We start from the raw sequence: 24,404 nt of genomic DNA on the forward strand, positions 1-24,404 counted from the left end.
TATCGAATATGATTCAAAAAATATAAATGTTGTTTATTGATTGTAATGGGGAAGAAAAAATGATCAATTTACTGTTAGAAGTGATTTATTATTATTCATCAAATTCGTTGTACAGGATTTAGTAAATCTATCGTATTTGCAAAGTATATCAGTGTATCATACAAAGCATCGTACTTACATTATTTATATCATTTATATGTCATGAAATGTATTTTTCAAAGAAACTTTTCTTATAAGGTAAGTTATCGTCAAACTTAATTGAAAAGTACGATTCTTTGTACGATCTCATAGTTACTTTGAAAAGAGGTGTATTCTTCCATGTATAGAGGCAAAAGGTTTTATTTGTAGGCAAACGAGAGATGCAGTTGTTTCTCGAAGAACAAAAGCAGATCTTGTATATTAATCCTTTCAATGCTCCTTTCCATAAATCATTTTCATTAATTTCTTTAAATAACCTGTAATTATATCTCCATCGTTTTTTACTTTTATAATAAATTACATATGTAATCAGTCAAATCGACGAGAGAACAAAGAATAGTTTTGATACATAGCTACATAAAATGAAATTAAGACTTTTCAGACGTGTGTTGTAAATATTTAATTTGATATCAAAAGAATGAAGGTGAAGTCCAATCTTAGCTTAAAATAATATCACATTGAGATCGTTCAATGCGAAATATCAAGCGTAAATTTTACATGCATTTCAGCATAGTATAATAGGCAATGAAAAGATATATGAATGCAATGGCCAAACGTTTTATTGGTGCGTAGCTTAATTGTAATAAATGTTCCTCTTTCTATATAATGATAGCACGTATCATAGACTGGACATTATGGGCAAAGTGCATCTCATTTTACAATTGCGCTCTTATCAACCTCCTGAATCGCGCATACGGATGCATGTTTGTATCGAACTGATACGTGCGTATAATCACAGTAAAATCGCGAATTTTCTTTACATTCCGACTTTATCTTCTTATATTTAAGAGCATCTTGTTCCACTTTATGTTCAGCGAGTACGAATTCGGCGTATGATGAGCACGCCGTTGAACGGGTTCGAGCTCTTTTTATTACAAATCTACCGGGTGTGACGATTACGCCTGCGTAATCGTCCTAGCTATTGTCTGTATGCAACAAGCGTATATTGGCTATACAATCCTTTTTTGTACTACAATGCCAACTCACGCTACTCTTCTTCACTCTCTAAAATGGCTATAGGCACCTAAGGATGGGATATGCATAAGCTTTTCCCGCACATGCCTTCGCTCTCTATTCTTGTCCTTCTTCCATGTATGCATGGAGAGAATGTTTAGGTTGAAAGTGGGTAAAATGCTTGCGAATTTGAATATCGTAAATGTAACAAGACCTTTTCATTATAAATTCATTATAAATTATATAAATTATAGTTGAGAAATTTTTATAATTCGATAGACGATTGAAACATCCTATTATATATTATTACATCATGTTATTCACTTCTTTAAAAGTGATACAATGTTTTGTACAATTCATAAGGCAAAGAAATAGTGCTGAACATAAAATACATTTCGTTGAAATTATTAATTTGTAATTTACCCACATTCGCATCCGCCGATCAAAATTCCGCGAGCAATAATTCACGAGCAGTATACCGATATATAATATCAAATATGAAGATAATCGATAAAAGATTTAAAGTTACCGCATAGTCGATTTTCAATTAGCACGTGCCTAAGTTACCTAAATTGATTTCAAGAGTAGCATTTTCAAGAGTAAGTAGCATTTTCAAAGTTTCGAAAGGAATACCCCATTGTGATATATATACGCCGCTCGCACAAATATCACAGTTTATCGAGTATGATATGTAGTTAGCGATTTTTTGATAGTATCGATAGTAATAAAAGTATACTACGTGTGTATCGTTATGGTTGTGTATCGCAACGCCCATAGGGTGACCAAACGTCCCTGATCGGCGGTATGTATGTCTCATGTATTTGCTCCATGTCGGTGCATGGAATGTTCCCATTTCTCAGGACTTTAAAAGTCAAGAATTTTTGCATTTCCATCTGTATTTGATAAATCATTTCGCAGACACTCTCGTTATACGTTACGTATATTACACTTCTTTCAGTAGTCGATTTATTCTATCTTATTTTATTGCTACTCATGCATTGCTACTCATGCATTTTACTTTCGTTTCGTTTGGCGACCCTATCGGAACAACGTTCATTCGCATAATGAACGAAATAGTAAAGTCGAAAAATACAAACAGGTCCAGTGGCGTTTCTAGTCGAGCATGCAGGTCATTTCGTCGATGATCGACGAGATTCATCTAAAGCGTATACGAAGTTGCGTTCCTTATAGTAGATAATAGTAGGATAGGAAATCACAGTGTCTCGTTCGTTGACGGTATTTATATGACGATCAATGTCCTGTTTTCTTTCTTGGCACCTGTTATGACTTTCATTACGTCCCTGCAATCGAGTATCAATATCTTTAAACGAGAACAGATCGGGGAATCAAGGGTACATTGAAATGAGCGATACAGTACCGTTTTGTCCAGATTTTCCCGTGGAGATGCACATAACGCGACTTGAAATGATCCTCCTCACAGATTCTAAGAGCTGGGTGAGGAATCAGAAACATACGGAGGGTCTGTAAAGCCCGGTGTAACCGCACAGGCGTGCACGAAGCGCCGGCAAAAGTATCGCTGCAGCGGATAGATTGTCTTGTAGCTGCGAGCATTCGCAGATCAGCAAATACATTTTGTCGCCTTGCGACATTGACTTGTGCAGAGTGATGCGCCTGAGGCCCACTGATTTCGGCAAATATCGATACATCATACGCGCGCCTGCAACACAAACGAGACGCCTTGACACGATGAAAATGAAAAAGAAATTGCTTCGTTAAATTTCAAAATATCTCATTTAAATTTACAACTGCAATTACGTCACTATTCGATAATTAAAGTTGCTGTGGAATGAATAAGAAACATCTTATCGTATCGTGCAGATTTTATAAGACATCTCGAGAGATAGCTCGAACATTACTAACGAAAGAAAAGTAGTACTAAACACGTGGACACTTACCTGTCCAATAGAGCCAGTTTTGTTCGAACTTGAGACCGTCATCGCCCTCGAAAACTTTGAAAATCGACACTATGTAGCCGGTGGACGGAATGGGTGGTCTTCCACCGGGTGGTTCGAGCGGTGGTCTCGCGATGGTCGCCACTTCGTTGAACAGATCCAACGTGTGACTGGCTGCGTATCTGAGATCACGGGGATCGAACTTACGTAGGGCCGCACATTGCACTTCGTTGTAAAAATCCACGGGGTCCGTATTTTGCTTGTTTATTAGATAATACGTGATGAATGGGAAATCCGCTGAAACGCACGGGAACTCAGCTAAACAATCTTGACAGATCTAAAGAGATTGATCTTTTTCGTACTAGTTTTTTGAACGTTCTAATTTTACGTACAATTCTTCTCCATGTTCGTGAGTAAAATGCTTTGCGACGCGGAGGGTGCTATTTCGGCGACTAGTTCCGCGACGGTATCGCGTTGCAGCACCAGCGGACGAGACACTGGAGACTCGACTACCGGGTCCAGAGACTCCAACGGCGTCATGAAATGTGCGAGAACGCATTGCTTCGGGTCTTCGACCTCGAGAACCGACAGCGGACTTCCCGGTCTTTTCTTGTCGGCGACTGGAGCATGCTGCGAGAACAAAAGTTCAAGTTATAAATAAAACAAAATTTATAGAACACGTGAATCGCTTGTTGTACGTCATAATCATAATTTATTAGTGATTCATATTTCGAATATTATCAAAATACTCCGACATTTTAATTAAGAAAAATTAATTTGTAAATGTAAATACCATAAGAAAGAAAGAAAATAACTGTCATCCACTTTTTGTAGGTTCTGTGGTATCTTGTGACATTTTATTTCTAAGAAACATGTATCTTTCAAGTTAAGCAAGAGCTAAGTAAACTTTTTCAATAACTCACTGGTACACCTGCTGGTAAAAAACGCTCGAGAGAAGCAAGTGGTATGATAAAGCAGTCGCGATCCAAAGTGGCCAAGGAGATCGGTTCACCTCGCGGTGGACTACTTCCGGAAACCACGAGAGGTGTGTAAGTGCCGGAAGCACGGTTGCCGCTGAAGGATACCTGCAAAAATCATGACACAATTAAAAAATTATATTAAATGCGTGTAAAATACTGACTAACTTTCATGGTAAAACGCCATGTGACGCGGAAGATAGTACTTTCATATCAATGCGCACATTTAATATCTCGCATTGATATTCGGTCTAGAAAGGAGTTTCGCAAGGTCGACACGAACGTCGGTAATTAAATGAGCGTACGAATTCATTATTCGAAACATGAAACGCGAAATGAAAACAAAATGCATTAAAAAATTAAAATAAATTACGTTTAGAGATATTTGCATATATCCTCTTTTTAGAATTCATTTCTACGGCAGCAATTTATAATGATACGATTAACAACGATGCTTTTATAAATAATTTTTGTAAAAGATTCTTTGTAATCATATGTAATAATTGTCAGTCATACACATGAGAGAAACTTTGCGCAGCATTTAGCGACCTGTTTTTTCATTTCGCGAAACTTTAGTGCGCTCGAGAGGATCGATGTGCGTCTCAGTTTATGAGATGCCTCCACTGGCTAAGTCACTGCCGCAGAGTTAAAGATGGAAAAGAGAGCTGGGACGCTCCGCATATATGTATATCCGTGTATATTCACGCACGCGAACATATCTGGCAAATACGTTTATAGTGGCAATAGTAAAGATGTCAAGGCAACACGTGCCTAAATAAAATGAAAATAGGTCATGGATATAGGCAGAATGCCATAATGACATTCGCGCATACGGCGCTTCGCCCTCTGACCCTACTCGTCTCTTGCCACTCGCGCCTAAACGCGGACGGTCACCGCCGCGCCCGTAGGTAGGTAGTGCTGGCCTGCTTGCATGTTTCCTGCGTTTCCGTACATTTCGCGTGCAGCTTTGGCTATCTCATGTAGGCTTTACAGTTTTATAGTTCACGTACGCGCGATGCAATGCGGGGTTTACGTTCGCCCTGTCAATTTTGCAGGAGCGCGCGCGGCGTTAGCGATTGATCACATCGCCGCGCAATTTTTCATTGCGCGACCGGTGAATCGTGTAACGTCGTCCCTTACGGAGTAGAATCACAGTGATGTAGAATACAGAGAAGATGGAAGTTTTTCAACAGAAAAATAATGTAGAGCATGAATGTAGAATCTTTAGATGTTTCACAGTTACGTCCTTTAATCAATCACGTATTGCTAATATCTCTTTTAATTCCACGACTAAATTTCTTCTACAAATTATAAAGAAGATTTCTTCTGTGTGTGCTTTACACGTTACCGCAATGGTACATATATAGGAACTATTTGTGCGCGCGTAATGTATGTTGTGCAAAGTGCACACACGCAGGGGAAAAAGTTTCACGATCGATAACAATTGCCATGCTGTTTAGTGTGTAAAAATAGTGTGCTGGTATTAACGCTAGTAGTAGTACAGCTACGAGACTTTCATTTGCATTGCGTTTGCACGCATGGCACGCAGTGGCGTTTATACGCTTGTCTTTACTTTGTAAAGTTCAAGTTTCGCTTTGCGCACGTGACTTTGTAACGCGATCATTTCGGAATCGGAGACTTGGGTCTCATTTAATTACCAGCAAACTGTGTCGATTTGTAGACTATTCACTGCGTTACCACTGTGATACGTAATATGTATGTTTATGTATTACATATCGTATATTATCTCAAACACTATCTCGCTTCACTATTAAATCCCGGATAATACATCATATTATGTGTATTAATTAGGACGTACTCTAAACAGCTGTCCCATAACAATTAATTGCGTCATTTCTTTCGATATCCGACGTATGAAAATGCGTGTGCAAACATAATTGCCCGAGATATCAGACGCATGCAAATTTCTATGTCAATACGTTATCGAGCATTTGGCAAATATTCCAGCGTTTTCTCGGAAAATAATGTGTCCCTTGAGCAGAATAGCGTCACAGCATGAATATTTGAGAACATTTCAAGATGAGGCATAAAAAGAAAATGTTCAATAATAAAAATTCCAGATATCCATTTAATCTATTTATGAATAAAATTTGCGCTTTTTATTGAAAACTGATACCTTGTTTGTAATCTTGTCTTAATTAAACTTTAAAATCAGATGTTTTCTTAGATTAAACGTATCCGTAATTTATATTTGTAACTCGAATTGTTTTTAACTGCATCGAGGAAATCATTCTGAAGCATCTTTTTAATTTTCATGTTGCCTATTAATTGACAGTTTGCAAAGAGTAGGCGAATTCACGGTTCATCTATCAAATCATGTTCATTCATCGTATATCAGTTTTGAATAAACAAATTGACAACCTGGCAAATCAATTTCGTTTATGCGCGTTTTTAGGATGCAAATCTTGGCTTTAGTCATGTAGTATTCACGCAATTCGCAGTGCTCTCTGCGTTGGCACGCGTTTTCTACATTTGCATTCAATTAATGTGCAGGAAAAGCCACCTACAGCACATTTCTACGTATCTTGAAATTTAATTGCGTTGCGTTTAGTATACGTAAACGTAAATGTTCACGGCGCATCGCAAAGGTCGAAGGTTGCTGCACGACACTGCGGTCTTCGTCGGACTGTGAAAGCCGCAGCAATAGTTCAATCGCGAATTTCCGCACTTACGTCTCCCTCGTGCTGCACGTTCTTTTTCATCACGCGAAAAGTATAACGAGGAGTTCGTATTCCGCGTATCGTTGTATATTCTTCTGATGTTTCTTGTGTACCGAATACATTTGTAAAATCAGTCAGAATAATTGATGAATAATTGACGAATAATTGATCTAAATATGAGAATCAATTAATAATTGTCATATTTTAACGATTTTTCTCGACGTGATACAACGAATTCGGAATTAATGCATACGCTTCTGGATAGAGAGTCCAAGGAAAGAATATAACGAATGATATTTTTCAACAGCAAAAGTTTTATAACTTTATCTGCAATTGTATTAAAAGAAGTTCATTACGTTTTTTCCCCTGGATCTTTTAAATCTTGATAAATTGGAATTGTACCCACCTGTCTGGACGCAGTTGGAGTTGGTGGATCGGAAGTTTCCTTCTGCTGGCCGATCTGGTTCTGCTTTCTTCTAGCCTGATTCGCGGTCTGCGTATTTTGCGCGGAACCGACGAATCCGCCGCCACCCCATTTGATAACATGGGGTCCCGAGTTACGACGGGGCGGTGGGCCCAGCCGCTCGCCCGGATCCTCCGGCGGCGAGCCGAGCGTCCCACCTGCAGGCGGCGACAGGAATAAGTGAGTACGATAGCCGTGTCCTTGGTGCTCGTGATCGCCCATCGATGGGAAATATCCGTATTCTCGGCTACGTCGCACGGGTCCACGCGTGCCGCCGACCACCGACTGGCCGACGCCACCGACGCCGCCGACGCCGCCGACACCGCCGCGAGAAACGCCAAAACGCGTTCCTAACTGTCCAAACGAGGCCCCACTGGTCCCGTAAACAGCTGAACTCAGGACAGGCCGGACTTCTCCTAGGCCTCCTCCACCTCCTCCCAGTCCGCCACCACCGGATCCCTTGTCGCCCCCGAAATTCTTGCGGAACATAAGATTCATGGCTCGTTGTCAGCGTATCTCTCAGCGTGATGTGTACGTGTGTGTTCTTTTCTCTTTTTCTTTTCTAGCTTTTTATTCCTATTCGACCGATTGGTACGGTTCGATTGATTCGACGGGGGTGCTCGAAAACTGGTGGTGGTGCGCGACGATCACAAAGGAGGGCACTACGGGGTTGTGTTTAGCGTTTCTCTAGAGATCTTCCCTAAATCTCCGCACGGATAATCACGTGTCGGACCTTCGCGGTTTCTCCGCGCCTCCGGTCGCTTTCTTTTCCTTATTCTTTTCCTTCTTTCTCTCGCACGAGAGTCTTGGACATGTCGACAACCGCCTAACTCATGGCGGGATGTACTACAAGGCTAACGATCTCGGCACATCACGAACGTCGATTTGGGGGTACGACGTCGCGCTCGACTCTGGGAGAAACCGACATGGTGCAACGTCAGACGACATTTGGGATCGGAGTTTAAGCCGCTCGTACGATGGCACTGACAGTGAATCTCAGCAGCGAACCCGCGGGAATGTTCGGCGCGCTTAACTTTTACCGTCTTCTTGCCGTCTTGCGGTTCTAAAGCACTCGCGTGGCTGATTTAGGTCGAACAAGAATAACGATAACGATCTCCTAGCGCGCGATCTCGACCGAAATACTGGAAGGATAATCGACACTTGTTTCCACAATACCGAGAATGAGTCAAATTTACGCACAATAAACGTCGTTAAAGTACATTGAGATAGAGAACTGAGAAATCACAATTTTTTAACTATTTTTCTACGTATCCCCTTTTATGATATGCGCGATTTGTTACTATTAAATTTATATAAAAATAATATTATATATAGAGTAGCAACATATATATCAAGTCTTCTCCATTTAATTAATATAATTTTTTCTCAATGTATAAAAATTATTATTAACATTTTAGACTTAATATTGTCAAACAATATGCACAAATATCATTGAAACTTGAATCTTGAACGATGCTTTTAATATGAATGTTTTTTTCGTAAAAAGCGTGAGCAATATGAAAAATCGCAGATTTATATCTAAGATTTAACGTCGCTCACACTATTTCCTCGAACGCTATTCATGGTCCGCGAATATGCACTTGTAAAGAAATCCGCATGGATCAATGATTAATTCGTGCTTATGCTGTACGTTCTATTGCTTTACTTCCTTACTTTACTCATATTTCCTAGTATTATCGCGTCAGTTCTCAACATCAAAGTGGCTTAACCGGATATTAGAGCCATAAATAAGTCGGTTAGGCATGTTCATTTAATAGACATTTAGTATACTACTTTGCTGTCTTGGTTGAATACTGAAAGCATGTGTAAAAGTAATCGCGTGGCCGCTTATTAAAGACACGTAATTATACGATGCAAATTAGATAAGGCTATTATAGTTTAGTGACGTGCGGAACACGAAAACGATCTCGATTTTATTATATTTCATTGTTAACGTACACGCAAGAATGTAATAATCTTTTTCTTCGAAATAAATTTGAAAAGCTACCCAATCAACGCGGATATGTATAAATAAACCATCATCGTGGATCGGTTTTCGTTTAATGCATTTTGCGTCTATAATTCTTTCACTTTTCAAACAAGCCTCACCGCTACACGCGAACGATAAATCACCCCGCCGAAAATCCATAAGAACCAAGACAATCGAAACGCGCTGAACGTGATCCAACGCACGTGGCAAGTATCAGATTGTCCGTCGCGAACTTTCAATTTAATACGACACTTTGTCGATGCATAGGTGGTATTATAATGCAAAGTGTATCAGGTAGACCGAGGTCGTCGAACGAAACTTTAATGATAATTTCAGCGGGCGAGACATGTATTTTTACGTTTTTCCAGTTTAGTATATTCTAAATGATGCATAAAAGTCGCGTTATCAATCCATCGCAGCCATCATTTCCGTCGTATTATTTCAGATATCTATTTCAATGTTTATAAAAATTATTGGTCCGCATTTAATATTATTATTTTAGATTGCTTTGTATTTAACGATATCTCTCGTACACTCTACACTGTTGAAACTCGTTTAGATTTGGAATTATTAATAAATATTCTGAAGATAATGTGTTCAGTCTGCCAAAAGATTAGATTTGCGAAAGTTTAAGAAATGTAAATTGACCGCAAACAATTAATGCATATATGCGTGACATTGAATACAAGAGCGACACCAAGAACGCGCGCGTCGACGTTTGCCTCCTCGTGGGAGGACTGTCTCGTTGTAGGAACGGCACGAGCTTTAATAGCGAGTCTCTCGATTGATTTAAAGCAAACTGCTTTGTGACTGCTAGCACAGCGCATAAGCGCGTGAAAACGAGAGATCGCCTTCGATCCAGTCCAATGCTCGGCGTTTCATTCGCTAATGATAAGACTTAAAGGGAGTACAACTTGTATCGACTCACTCAGTGTCTTGAGTATTTTTCGAATGAATTAAGCTACATTGCCAAGAAAATTCTTACAAGATTATTGTTTGACAAATAAAATTGTTCGTAACTATTTGTTGTTGACTATTTAGTGTGCAAACGTTCTGTCGAAAGTAAAACTAAAACCTGAGAGTTTTCTCAAACGCGTTTACAATTACTAGTTATAACGACGCAAATTAGTTAACGAGGTCTTTTACTATTTTATTCGATTCTATAGTTGATACAAGGTACCTGACCATGAGTTTTTATTAGTTATTGGACTTGGGGCAAGACTGTGTTCATTCCTGTTTGTATCTTCGCAAAGTACTGCATAAAATTGATGCATATATTTACAAAAAATCAAGATATTCAAATCAGAAAGGGTTTTCTTGATCAATTTTGCTGCAATGATTTTATAGCTATCTAACTTTAATAATATATTAACCGCAAAAGATTATATTCGGTGTTGAATATCAATGTCGCTCAAGTCTGACTTGATATATTGTAACGACGTAGATTGTGCGTACAAATTATTCATTCTTAACGTATCAAGAGCACATACATATATGGAAGACTAATAAATTTCAATTATATAACTTTACTGGTGAATTGGAATTTTGTTGAGACATATACGAAAGAATCGATTGCTAAACGTTATACTTATTTAGTAATTACATGCAAAAGAAATTACGCGAATGGTACAATAGCACGGCAATGAACCGGGAAATTCCTTCTGGCTTCTAGAAAATCCTACGATCTTGCTCTACTATCGAGTCACGTAACGCGGAGAGAATTCAACTGTTCCCGGCAATAAAGCAAGTGCCGAGATCGAGATTTATCTTTGGACTGAGGCGCACAGTGTGTGTCGTCCAAAAAGCTGTCATAACAATTATAAAAATTGTTCTAATGTTATGTCTAATATCATATTATTAAACTATCACAAGTACATTAAGAAATGCTCTCGCCTTTATAATTGCAACTAAGGAGATTTTAAGCATTAGCCATGAAATATTAATTACAGTTTTTTATTACAGTCAGAATTTATTTGACATATATGATAAAGTGTAATATGCAAGCGAATTAAATCAAAATTAAATAAATTCCTGTTAAATTACTTGTCAGTATCAAACTTTTTTTATTTTTATTATTTTACTCAGTATATATCAATTACTAATTAGTTATTTTGATAATTGCACTTTCAAGTTTGAAATTAATTTGGATCAATTATTCTACATCGTGACTTTAACATAGCATACAAAATACAATCTGATTGGTTTTCTAGGTCCGAGGAAAACTTGACGCTTAGAGCGAACGGTTCCTCGCAAAATCCCGATCGTTGCACTAACTCGGCCGACCACGAGCGGTTGCAGCCGTTGCTTGAGGAAACAATCGGTCAAACTCCATGCAAATTTCGGAGTTTTATACGAGAAAGGTAAACGAGCAGCTACAGTACATGAGGATAACAGACAACAAGAACGAGTAACTCGTCCATCATCGCTGTCGGAATGCCATTACGAGCGACAACACCGACACACTTGATCAAAAGTTACAGTTACACATACACATACACACATGAGATAATCGCAAAAGCAATTGTCTTACAACGGCACAATGAGGATGCAGCATAATAATCGAATACCACGATGAGTACGAAAGTGAGGAAAGATCGTTATTTAATAGGATAGGTATGATTAATAAGTATAATCCATGATTGATTGGATCCGAAATACGCGTGTACATCTAAATAAAAGAAAAAAAAAACCAAATTCGGGCTCAGCAACATGAGTGAAAAAGTTTATTTGACTCTCAAATGCAAAAGTCGTAAGATCCGAAAATTCATGAAACAATTTTCGTGATAAAAAGATACGAGAGAATTTTACGTACAAATCGTATGAGCTTGTACCGTGATACCGCAATTATGCCAGACGTAGAGCAAAATAACGGCGTGATATCGATGTCAGTGTTAGCACGAATGCTCGAAACGTCGGCTTCGTTCTGTAGATCGATGCTATATTGAAATATTCACAAGCGGCTCGATTGGCGTCAGTGCACACAATCGCGTTGCAAGGGTAAAGTACGAAGTAACATAAAGTGACGGTTGTTAAGAACTTTTTTCTATTTCTGATTTCAACATCGGTCTGCAGCACTCGCCAGAAGGACTCGAACATCGTGTCGTACAATTTTACCTCGATTTGCGGCGTGAAAGTAAATTGCATCGCATGTGTCAGATACGCTCGACGGTTTTGAATCCCATACGTTTGCTCGATTCATCGGAAACGGACGGCAGAGAAAAATGCCGTCAAAGTCACGATAGACGATATAGGCGTATTTATGAAACACGTGTTCCATGCGCAACCGATCGATATGGTAATATTCGCCCTACACGCATTGATGGCAAAATTCGAAATTTCGGACATCTCCCGAGCGATAACGTAGGGTACGTAATGTATGTACGGAGAACTGGAAGACTTTGTCAGTCGCGACGTGATATTTGGATCGGTTTCGTATCGATAACGTATTCCCAAGGGCTATCAGCGGAATGTCGCGAAATGGATGGCATTTTTATGCGAGAGTTTGATCAGCCAATTGACATTCTCAAGTTGATTAAAAGCGAGTACCCAAGCAAAAATTGAGAGCTCGACCTTGCATTTCGATCATTTTTCTCGACATCGGTCTCGCGTTAGTGACGAATTAGCGCGTGAAACGCGATCTCGCAATTCAGGCAACTCGGGCCTGCCGTTGACACTCAGGCAGGCCAGTTTCGTGCGAAAGCTTCAAGGTAACATCGATCATCGGAATATCGACAGGAGGAGGATGATCGGTGCCGCAGTCGAGTGCCCACGAAACACGTGTTCCGCGCGGTAGATCGATGCAGAGCGCATTGAAATATTTATGCGCGCGCGCAACGCGGAAACGCGGTATCGCAGACAGGAAGGATCCACGAGGGATGACAGGATGACGGCACGTACAATCGTATTCCCGATACGTGACCACATTGGATGAAAGGAAGACTTTTCTCTACAGGCACTCATCATGACGCATAGCGCACACGCATACGCATACATACACACACGCGGTTTTACACACGAAGATCGATGCTGTATATTGAAATATTCACTGTGTAACGCGATGTGTTTGCCGCGATACGTCAAGGTCCCTCCACGAAGGTTATTATCTTCTGCTCGTGCTTGATCCAGGGCACGCGACGCCACGCGATGCCTCGCGACGATACGTCGGCCAAGCGCGAGTACGGTCCTGGGGACGCACTCACGGTCTTGACCCCTCGATGAAAGGGAAACCCCCGCGTTCTCTCTCCCTCCTCTTTTCTTTTTTGCCTTCGAAGCGGCAAAGCGCGCTGGAGGGACAGAGAGAAAAAAAGAAGAAAAGCAAGAGACGGAACGAGGAACGTGGAAACGCGCGGCGCACTCTTGGCGAACGGCACCCTCGCACTGAGGCATGCACGAGGCGTCGCGACGCTTCTCAGGGCCGTCGAAACTACGGTCCCCCGCGACGACGCGCCGCGACCAGAGACACGAGACGAGACACCGACTGCCGAGCCACGTGACGCCTATCCGATTCGCGACTCGTGAAGCAATTGCCGTTGCAATGTGCGTAGTTTTGATGATATCTTTCTTATCGGAGAAACGATAACCCCTGCGAATCGTCGCGTTTCCGTTAATGACGATAGTGCCTGTTTTAGATAGGCACTCTGACACAGAGAGATAGGAACTTTGGAACGCGCTCTCGCTTGTTCGCTAGTTAAATATTATAGGAAATTAATTTTTGCTCGCTTGTCGAAATGAATCGTGCGAGCAACATGGAGAGATGTCGGAGTCACATCCGCTCGCTGATATTGCGGCAATGTTGGCTCAAAATTGAAGCTCTGTAATGCCAGCGAGAAACGGTGGGGAGCTATAGTTTATGTTGCGATAACAGTTTTATTAATACGATTTACCGCATCTTTATGCGACTATTTTCGCAATAATGAATAACAGAATGTCAAGAGTAAGAGTCTTTGGAAAGGATCATAATATGAACTATAAAAAGTTAAGTGTGTGGCGAGTAGGATAAAAGCGTGAATCTTCACTAAATTAGACTCCGAAGGACGAGAGAGCGCGATTTCAGGATCATCCACGTTGGGCAAACGTTTGTATCGTGCTCGTAAAATCTCTGGCTGGCGGATAACGTCGAGCTCGTAAATACTCAAACTACCCTTCGTAGATACCTCTCGCATTTTCTTTTCATAGCTATTGAGTAAATACTTAGAAGCCTTTAACAAATGTACATTCTTCTACCAAGAACGATTTTGTGTAAAGAAAATTTCACCTGAGATTACACCATTTAGACAAGAATAAAAGCGATAATTTCTATTTAAACGTCAATCAATTCACAAAATTGTGCAATAACAGTCGATTCGACATACGGTTACGCCACTCATTTTGTTGACTTTTCGGGGTGCAAACGTCTCTGTCCCAAATATCTTTGTGCTTGTGAAACAAATGACACTAATTACAGAAACGTGACATTCTTCGCACGAGTGATTTACTGACACTGATCAACTAGGAAACGTCGCAACGCTTGCCACAACGCTGCCAAAAAACACCGTGAAAAGAAGCGACCGTCGCAAACAGAAAATGCGAACTTTCCTGCGTGTCGTACTGCAGATAAACGAAAGTAGCGTTCCCAGTGGAGCTCGTGAAATGCAGAGGAGGTCGTCGTGTACTTCCGCAAAAATTAATTAACAAAAGTAGTGACAAAACCGAGCACGGATATGCGGCATATTACGCTAATTGAGACCATTGTATCTTATGCTTTTTCTACTAGACAGAGAACAGAAAAATGTGATCGTGCCATCGCTTGAGACGCGTGCAATAAATAATTGAATAATTGAATATTTATTTTTATTTAATATTTCTCTTTACAAAGTCATCTATCTCTCACCGCGGAATCGGTACTTTTCTGACATCGTTTCGATATTCTGCTTGCCAAAAAACCATACGTTCGCGATTGGCGAATGAGATAGACGGACGGCTTTTTTCCTCGGGAAATTCGCCTTTTACGGGTCAATAGTTACCACGAAACGGCATGCACGGCAGAGGAAAGAAAGCGGAAAACGCCTTTCCGACTGTCCGACTACCGCGATTGTTGCACTTCGAAGGATTTATACTCCAGTCGCCAAGTTGGCACGTCTGCCGCATCAATAAAACAACCTGTGTTCCCGAACATGTGCGGCTAGGAGCACTCTAATTTATCTCTTTCAATTAGAGGTGTCTCGATCGCCGCCTCTTTATTGCTTTACTAATTTCTTTGAATTGCTCTTGCTCCGCTCCTAAATCACACAATCGGATACAAGATTGTCGAGAATCGTACAATACTTTTACACGAAACAATCAAGTAGCTACATCGAATTAATTATAATAAATATTTTCCGATTTAAGTCGATCACAGCGATTAACGTGGACGGTTAATTTTTTAGGACTTTTTGCTCCCGCGATCGTACACTCACGGGCAGACAAAACTCGTCGTTATTTACATGCCGCGACACAAGTGTGCATTTATTCTTGGCATATGCTTGAAAACTAAAGTCGTCACAAGTATTAATAGCCGCGACGGCAATACGACAGGACTATGAATACCTCAAGGTGTTCGGGGCATGATAGACGGCCCGTGTTGGCGCAGACCGATCAGACGACGCCTCGATCTGGAAGTGTCATGAAATGAAAAATCGATCGACTTGTCGAAACTTCTCGCGCGAACGATTCATTTGAAATTTGCCTCGGTGACCCTCGAAGCGCTTCGACGTTTTCTCCATACACGCTATTCAAATTTATACTATGCATTAGCTTCGACAGCATGGAAACCTTCTATCATACACAGTTTTAACTTGTACTCAATTTCAATTCTTTTCTGTAAAATCTTGATGCAAAAGGTGATTCTCGGGTGTAAGCACATTCAAATCGCAAATGAAGAAGCTCCATAGAAGCTCCGCAGTAGTAGACATAAGTGATGTAACGTGAAGAATGTTACATAAATATGGTCATTACGACCCACTCTATTTTTTACTTTCACGATTTCATAAACTAGATAGATTCAATAAGGTAGATTCGAAAAACTGCTGTGTGTGCATTTACTCCCGAATTACGACGTATTCGGAATCACGAGTACAACATCGATTAGGCTGCAGTTTGCGTGCATCCTGCAACTTTGCATGAACATGTCTGGCATCCTCGTTGTGACTTACTACATCTGACGGCATATAATTTACATTTCACAGGGAATACAGCAGACACATTACTCTGGGCTAAAGAGAGCGTTCCGCTTCTTCGTATCGTTCACCAATTTCGAAAATGTTTAAAATCCATTACCTGATTGCGTCTTTAGAAGGTATGTCACGTGGATAGAGCGATTATTATTCGCGTGTGAGATAACATCCTAATATAAAGTTTCGGTAAACCAGCACCTCTCTTTAACATCGAATTTCAAACAGCAAAGACGAGAGAGACTTCTGTCTGCTAATTCTCGCGTGTCGCAATTCTCAAAAAATGAGATATTTGGCAACGAGATTCAAATGCACCGCATCTGTTAATTAATTCACTCCAAATTAAATACTCCCGTCGACCTTGCAAACCTTCGTCATATTTCACGTCCACATTGGCTCATTGGTGAAACCACCTGTGACGTATTTGGCACTCTGTCCAATTCCGCTGCAGTCATAAATAATTGCTGAATCAACTTGGTTTTTTTTTATGAAATTCAATTTCATCGAATCTTGTAGTATCACGGAAGCATGCACCATATTTCATGTATGCGCGAAAGCTATCGGTATTTTCGATACAACATCGATTGTTAATGCTTCAAATAGCAAGGTCAGGAGAGAGAAAGCGATTACTCTTTAGCCAGTAGAGTTTTCAATCTCGATAAATATCAAGTAAGGACATTTAAAATCTTTAAGTTAGCTTTATATAAAATGGACATTTTATAATATTACAATTAGATAGATATGTTATTCGTACTTCAGCAAAAGAATTTTTCTTTTAATTACACTATTGTTTAATGAAATTATCTTATTTAGATTATTTTGTAGAACACATTGTATATACACACATATATACTCACGTACACTTTAGTAAAACGGACAATAGGAAAATTACTATTAGACGATAATTGATGCTGGTCGAAATTAAGTCACCATGTCATGGTCAGTCTATTCAATCCAGCAGTTAAAACAGTCATGATGATATTTCATATCGTGGCACACAATTTACATTCGATCGTCGACTTACCATTTTGCGCTGATCGATACGAAAGCATTAGGCCGAAAAATATCGTATACGCTAATGCGAGTGCGTATTTAAGCTCTATATGTTGCGACTTTCGGACAAATTTGCTACGACTAGTACGCAATATGTCACGGTTTAACTATATTCTATTTTCGTCGTGTCTAATACAAAAGCACTAATTTACTCATTGTTAAATTGAGCCAAAATAATTTCTTTATTTGCTTGAACGCTTTATTATTACATAAACTTAAAAATTACTGACTTTTTACAGTATTAAAGCTCCTTTTCTTTATTCTGATAAAGAGGTAGTATATCGCAAAATTTTGTCTAAATATTTTTATATTAATAAAACTTTTGCATAGTTAGGTAAATGTAATATATCTTGATGTGCCGCTGGAGTCAGAAAGTGATCGGAAATGGCCAGATTGTGACGATAACGTTACATAAATACATAAATGTCAAGTTTTGGGAAGTGCATTGAAAGCTTATGCATTGGAGAATGTATTTCAGTGAATTTCCGGCGTTACATGCTACAGATCTCAATCTTAATGCATCATGAGATTAAATGCATGAACCTCGAAATTGCTCACTAGACATATTAAGCACAGGCTGAAATACGGTTCGCAATAGAAGTATTGTTAACCGTTATCTTATAATTAGAGCATGTGTTTTAGGAAGAGCTGCTCAGTACGTTGTATAATCTAAATGTTTTGATGCGAATAATTTAAATATTTAATTGTATATGATTAATATCATGGAAATTATATGAAAGTCCCTGTTGCTTTTGTTTGCGAACAAAATTTGCAAACAAAATGTGAATATTATGCAAGCCGCGATAAGTTCCACAGGCATATCCCTTGGCAGCCATTATCTCTTCTCTAAATTACTGTCCAGGCAACTATCCGCCCATCTATTTGATATCCTACTGAGAATCTCTCAGTTAAATACTATTTAGACAAACTACACAAGTGCGAATGTATAATCGGCGTACAGATTTATTACAAATCTCTAATATAATTACAGATTTAGGAACGTATAGATGGAACGTATAGATGGAACGGTGCATTTTTTAGGATAATATTAGTCGATACCGATGATATAGAAGAGTAATATTAGTGACGATTAAGATAATATTAATTACCGTAAGGGCTAGCAGTAACTGTTACATATAACTCTGCGAATGTTTATCAGATAGTACTTGTTATATCTGATTAGAGTTTCTCGATGTACCGTATGTGCTAACAAAAAGAGCCGAGATCCGATTGCAAAATTCTCATGTATTCAGAACAAACACGTCACATCTAGCAAGGTGCGATAATTTATTCGCGCGCAAAAAACTCCGGGAATCGCGGACCGTTATTTGCTAAGACAATTATACCTATTCTCCGAACTTTATGTCGTGGACATTCACATCGCAGCACATCCCCATTTTGAATTTTACGTTGTCTGCAACTGCGATGATGTGACACAATGTGCAAATAGCACGTTATTTTAGCGGAAATAGTTCCGAAACAGTTAGTTATTTTGAAGGAATTAAAACTTTAATGCAGGAAAACGCGAAGCGTAACATGCGCGCACATGTGATATAATTAACAACGACATAATAATATTTTAGAGCTTCAATTTCAATTAGCAATCCGTCATTTGTCAACTGATAATTATTTTGTCTTCTATGTATATTGCATAAATTGTGATTAGATTAATCGAGTCTCACAGGACTCACATCGAAGATCGATCACGAGCACCTGCTTCTCTAGTTTAATGCTAATCGTTATTGATTACACCATGTAATTAAACAAGTTATTACATACACTAAATTATACTAAACTAAATTATAAAGACTCAAGCATCTCCTAAAAGCTCTAAAGGGAAAAAAAGAAGGAAGAAGAAATGTAAAATATAATAACCATAAAGTTAAAGAAAAATTGTATTTAATCAAATTCTTTAAAGTTACATATGTATAATTTGATTATTTCTACAATCAAAGGAAAATATCTCGGGATTTTTCTAAATAAAATTCCAATACTCTGTGCATGTAATAATATTAACTGATATAAATCACAAAGATTATTCTAATAGTGGACATATATGAGAAGATAAGAAAGAAAGAGAAAGAAAACAGGATAAAATAGTAAAAACCAAAGGGATTGAGCGTAAGGTGCACTTACCGGTATCATATAACGGGCACGGCATGTAGCCGTACCGCTGCTCAGGATGTACAACAGACTTGTTCCTCTGTCCGCTGGTCATCGTAGCGAATTTCGTCACGTATTGCAGGAACTTGTCATAGAAAAGCAGGAAGGTCGTGCGGATTATCGTTGATGAAGCTTGCGGGCGTACACGGGCCCGTTCAAGGCGCGTTTTACGGTGCTCGATTTGTCGGCGTCGACAGACAGCAGGACGATTACCCCGAGATGGTCTCGAAAGACTGCATCCTGCGACAACTGTTCACGACGTGATGCATCAGCCGCGATCGAGCGCCACACCAGCGAATTAACCAATTAATATTGGGCACCGTCTCGTGCCAATTAGTTGCCGCTCCGCTTAAAACCGAGTGTACACGTCGCTGCTTAATTAACGCCGAAATAATTGGCTGACGTCGCTATGCGACTTTCTTTCTTGTCGCGTTCCACCGTCCTTCGTCTCTACGCAGATGACTGACGTGTCCGTCTGGTGTGTGAAATGCATACATATTACAGCGTATACAAGGGGAGAAATCACTTTGATTAATTACAGTGAATTGTAGTATCGTTGCGCCAAATTTAAAAATTGTTACGAAAACTCCGTTATTGAACATTCTTATTCTTTACAATGTGCGCTTTTAAACCAGTATTGATATAATATTATATAATTGACATTTATGATTTACTCATCAAAATCTTATTTATCTCAATTATCGGATTCTCCCGTTGATACGATAAGCAATATATCGTCATTTATAGCATAGTAGTATTAACATTTCCGAAAGAAAAAGAGAATTAATATCTTGTATCACACTAAACATGCAGAAAAGATCTCGAGAAATGTTATGCTAGATTTAATATAATCAAAAATCTAATCTAAAATCAATTTAAAAGATACTTGATTTGATTGAAATATACAATTGAAGAAATCCGTGATTGATAAAATTCATACATTTCAGGAATTGACACAATACATGCGTTTTATATATTCCGAATTGCAAGCCAATCAACGCGTTTGCTTATCCAGAAGCACGGAATCTTATTGTTATATTTTATCTCGCACATTCTTGCCTTCTCACATTTTCCGTACTGAAAGTTTAACTTTGCGATCTGGTGAAATCAGGGAAATTCCATTCAAAGTTACAAAGGCAATCTTGAAATCTCTATCATCTTACTTCTCTGTTTTACTTGTTCACAATTGAAGCAATCCATGCATTCCTTGTTCCTCGTAATTCGTTCCACTCATTAATCTGTTTGTTCAAATCCCTTCAAATATCCTTGAAAAATTTCTCAAAAAATGGTCGACACCTCGGGTAACAAGATTAAATCTATAAATAAATAAAACAAGCTTCCGTGTTTTACAGAGGGATTCTTTCTCAACTCCGTTTAATTATTTTTAACTTTCTTAAAAAACGATCGATATCTCGAAGAAAGGGATTAATTTTAAGTTTATTTACTTATTCTACAGAAAGTTTGTTACCCAATATTCTTCTAGATATTCTCAAGCTTCTGAAAAAGAAATACCTTAAAATATCCTGAAGACTCCCCTTAAAAATATGGTGCGAAATTAATTCCAAGAAGACTCTTGTGGCATCTTGGAGAGGATAAGTTTTCGTGTCGCCGCGCGAGTACCCCTCTCTTGCTGGAGTTTAATCTGTAAATATACCACGTGGATTCGGACGTTCAATTCTTCCTTGGATCAGCACAGATCCTCTCATTGAACCTTTTCGTTAACGCGACATAAATACTTTTCCGCACGTGTCGTCGAGCGTGAAGCGCGAATTACGGCACCGGTGTGTACAACGCGTAAGCAACGTGCGTGTCAGTACGTGCGAGTAGACGCGCGGCGAACCACTCCGTACACGCTCCGATGCAGTACTGGACCGAATGAAGTGAAATTGAGAATAGAGAGAGAGTATGCGCGAAATGGAGAGACGGTAGGTGCGAAAGCAACGAAAATGGACGTAAAGGGTGAAAAGAGACCGTGAGGGAGGAGTGCAGGAAGCTGAAAGAAGAATAAAGAGTGGAGAGATTAGTTAACCAAGAGCGAAGAGAGACGGAAAATGAGAGAGAGAGAGAAAGAGAGATGAATCAGTACAGGGATGCTGCGGTTGCGGGGTGGAAAATCCGTCTGTCTCACTCTAGCCATGCTGCAGCAGTGCGTCGCGGCGCGCATCATGCCCCTTTCCGAGCCCCGAACGACTACCCACTTGCCGCCGCCTGATCCGCCACCCTCTCCGCAGCCGTGAGAGAGCCCCTATACTGGCTACCCCCGGTCCTATGTCGCAATGTATCCGCAGTCAGAAACAGAAAGCCTGGTAACTTCGAATTCACCACTAAATAAGTCTGCAGTTTTTTTTTTTTTCATTACACTCTCGTATTCTTCATTGCCAAATGAATTCTTTTCCGGAACTTTTTTTTAATCCTTGATACTCTCGAATTCAAACCAATTAGTTAAAATTAGTGATCCAAGTATATTATTAACATTGAATTAAATACTAGAGCATTTTTTCTGTATTTAATTGTACGTTAACAATCAAGTGTGCCTATATTTTAAATTAATACTACATTAATGGTTCAGATGGAGTTATACTGTTTATGCGATACGCTATTTTAAAATTCGAGCAGAGGAGTATTTTGTTTCGCAAGAAAGAATAGTAGCCAAAAAGCATTCACGTCTTACGTATTCAATGCATTAAATGTCAGAGGCAGAAAAGAGATTCCGCCACAAACAGAATTCGATTTGAGGTAACGCCAAGTGCTTTTTAAGGTATTTTGTAAGTTACTATTGTGAAAAGCGAGAAGCGTAAGTTGCAGTATAAACAGAAAATAACATAAATAAGCAACTTTTGCCAACGGTATTATCATGATTTCGTGATTGTGAAGGCTATTATATTGGAAGTTATAAATTACAAAGTTAATTTTCAAGTATGTGTATCTATAAAACAAAAGATGAGTATAAAAAGAAAATTAATAAAATTAATAAAAAGTATAAAAAGAAAATTAATAAAATTTTAGCAAATTGAAGTAATTTCGCAGACGTACTCTTTGCTACGTGTAACACTATCCATGGAAAACGCATAGAACTCTTTATGCGAAAGTCTAATTTCGTTTTTTAAATTGCATCTTGTTGAATAAAGCAGGAGAACTCTCTCTCTTGCGTGTGAAATATCGCCTCAATTACGCGGAAAGTCGAAGCATGGTCGAAGAAGGGTTTAAGAATACGCACAGTAGAAAATGATCACTCTTAATGAAAGAAATAATTTATGCTGTTACTTGGAAAATTTCTTGCCTTTGGTATATTTCGCACCTTATACTCGTAGAATATGCTTGAATCATAGAAAGATATTGCTCATAGTAAAAACATAATGAAGTAGAAAAGCTTGTAGAACTTTGTTAAACTTTTGCAGCCACGTATTGAATATTCGTCAAGTAATGCATGTACTAAACCAGTGTTGTTTTTAGAACATGACATTGATCAAATCGTGCCCGTTCCATCTAAAGACAGATTCTTCGTTTTTATCAATCAAATGTTTCTTTATATTCTTCTTTGATATAAGAAAGAGAGAAAATGAATTATAAATTGAGTCATCTTTTAATGGCTTGATATTCTTTTAATGACTTGATATTCTTTTAATAACTTGATATTCTTTTAATGACTCGACGAAAATAAAAAAGATTGAAATTAGATGATCGTTCACATTCGCACACGTAGTTGAAATTCGTACTTGTTGGGAAGAAGCAAGATTACGGACAGTTGTTGAAGCAGCAAGGTCGGCAAAAAGAGAGAAATCACCAACTAAAACATGTGGCAATAATTTATGCTCGGATATCGTGCGCGAAGAAAAAGATAGAAGCGCCAGTCGATACTAACGTAGCTGCACCAGCCGGCGACCTCGTATAATATGAAGCGACAAACGGAACTGTAGATACCACAGGTGACAATTCCCTTTTATGGCTGTACCTATCTTTGTAGAATCTATTTAAATTTCCGTCGTTAGAATCATGCGAAAAACTGTTAAAGCAGATAATTCACGAACAAGAAGAAATGTGGCTAGAAGAATGGCAACAACAAAACAAGTGAATAACGGTGTCCTGAACAATCTAGCTAATGCATCTTGTGATAAAAAAGCATGATAAAATTGTTTATATGTGAAATAATGCGCGTGGAAAGTGACCAGAAGGAAATGCACTTGTCATTTGTATCTTTTTCCTTTTCTTTTCGGCCATTGCATTGTCTCTCTGATGGCAGAGAGATTTTTACTACTTGTATATGTATTGTTTTGCGCGTCAGAGTGAATCATCTTCCGAAAACATTGACAGAGGTGCTCCAACTGGGGGGAGGGGAGGTCTCGGCAAACACATATTCCTACTGTCTGCCGACGTTTATTCTGTTTTCCTTGGTAAATAACATGGTGTGGCATTGCACTTTGCATTTCCGCTGTGTCACCTCGCACGGTGTATCTGGCGCGCGGTACGGCGCGATGCGTCATTTTCCTCGTAGTAAATATGTTTGCTCTCGTAAAATATCACGTGTTGCGAAAGAAACTTGGGTTCGGCTAAGGCAATGTGATAATTCATGATTTCATGCGTCGACATGATTCACATCCTCTCAGAAGGCGGAACTCCTTAACTTTGACACATTGAACAAGTGTGTGTCACAGAATGCACGAACAATGAACACCCATTATCATCAAGAATGCACTTTATTCATTCTAAATTGTTTAAATGAGAATTTACGCAAAATGCTCCATTTATTGAAGGAAATAGAGAATATCTTAATTATGGTAGGTATATAGATCAAACTAGAATAAAAAAGGATAAGTATAACACGATC

At 39.1% G+C, this 24,404-nt stretch overlaps 1 protein-coding gene across 27 annotated transcripts; it reads right to left on the reverse strand.

Moving 5' to 3' along the window:
• Positions 1–72: 72 nt before the first annotated feature.
• Positions 73–21,350, reverse strand: LOC105286149. Of its 27 annotated transcripts, none has more exons than XM_026968791.1 (8): positions 21,092–21,350; positions 19,553–20,895; positions 7,130–7,344; positions 3,989–4,150; positions 3,458–3,695; positions 3,069–3,362; positions 2,531–2,830; positions 73–2,453 (listed from the first exon to the last, which is right to left on the reverse strand). In XM_026968791.1, exons 2-7 carry the CDS (start codon positions 19,632–19,634, stop codon positions 2,616–2,618), a joined length of 1,206 nt encoding a protein of 401 aa, XP_026824592.1. In that variant the 5' UTR covers positions 19,635–20,895; positions 21,092–21,350; the 3' UTR covers positions 73–2,453; positions 2,531–2,615. The 27 variants fall into 27 exon arrangements, with proteins under 27 accessions (XP_026824592.1, XP_026824588.1, XP_026824583.1 ...); XM_026968787.1 differs by lacking the exon at positions 21,092–21,350 and adding an exon at positions 9,710–10,981 and having other exon boundaries at positions 7,130–8,249; positions 13,223–19,640; XM_026968782.1 differs by lacking the exon at positions 21,092–21,350 and adding an exon at positions 9,710–10,981 and having other exon boundaries at positions 7,130–8,328; positions 13,223–19,640.
• Positions 21,351–24,404: the final 3,054 nt, after the last annotated feature.

Source organism: Ooceraea biroi, chromosome 4, assembly GCF_003672135.1.
Source record: "Ooceraea biroi isolate clonal line C1 chromosome 4, Obir_v5.4, whole genome shotgun sequence".
NCBI lineage: Eukaryota > Metazoa > Arthropoda > Insecta > Hymenoptera > Formicidae > Ooceraea > Ooceraea biroi.

Bases quoted from the DNA above. Each gene is read 5' to 3' on its own strand.
- LOC105286149 (XM_026968789.1), bottom strand. From the start codon at position 7,684: ATGAATCTTATGTTCCGCAAGAATTTCGGGGGCGACAAGGGATCCGGT. The intron at 4,151-7,129 runs GTGGGTACAATT...TGATTTTTGCAG, and splicing joins CTCCAACTGCGTCCAGACAG to GTATCCTTCAGCGGCAACCG. The intron at 3,696-3,988 runs GTGAGTTATTGA...TTGTTCTCGCAG, and splicing joins TTTTACCAGCAGGTGTACCA to CATGCTCCAGTCGCCGACAA.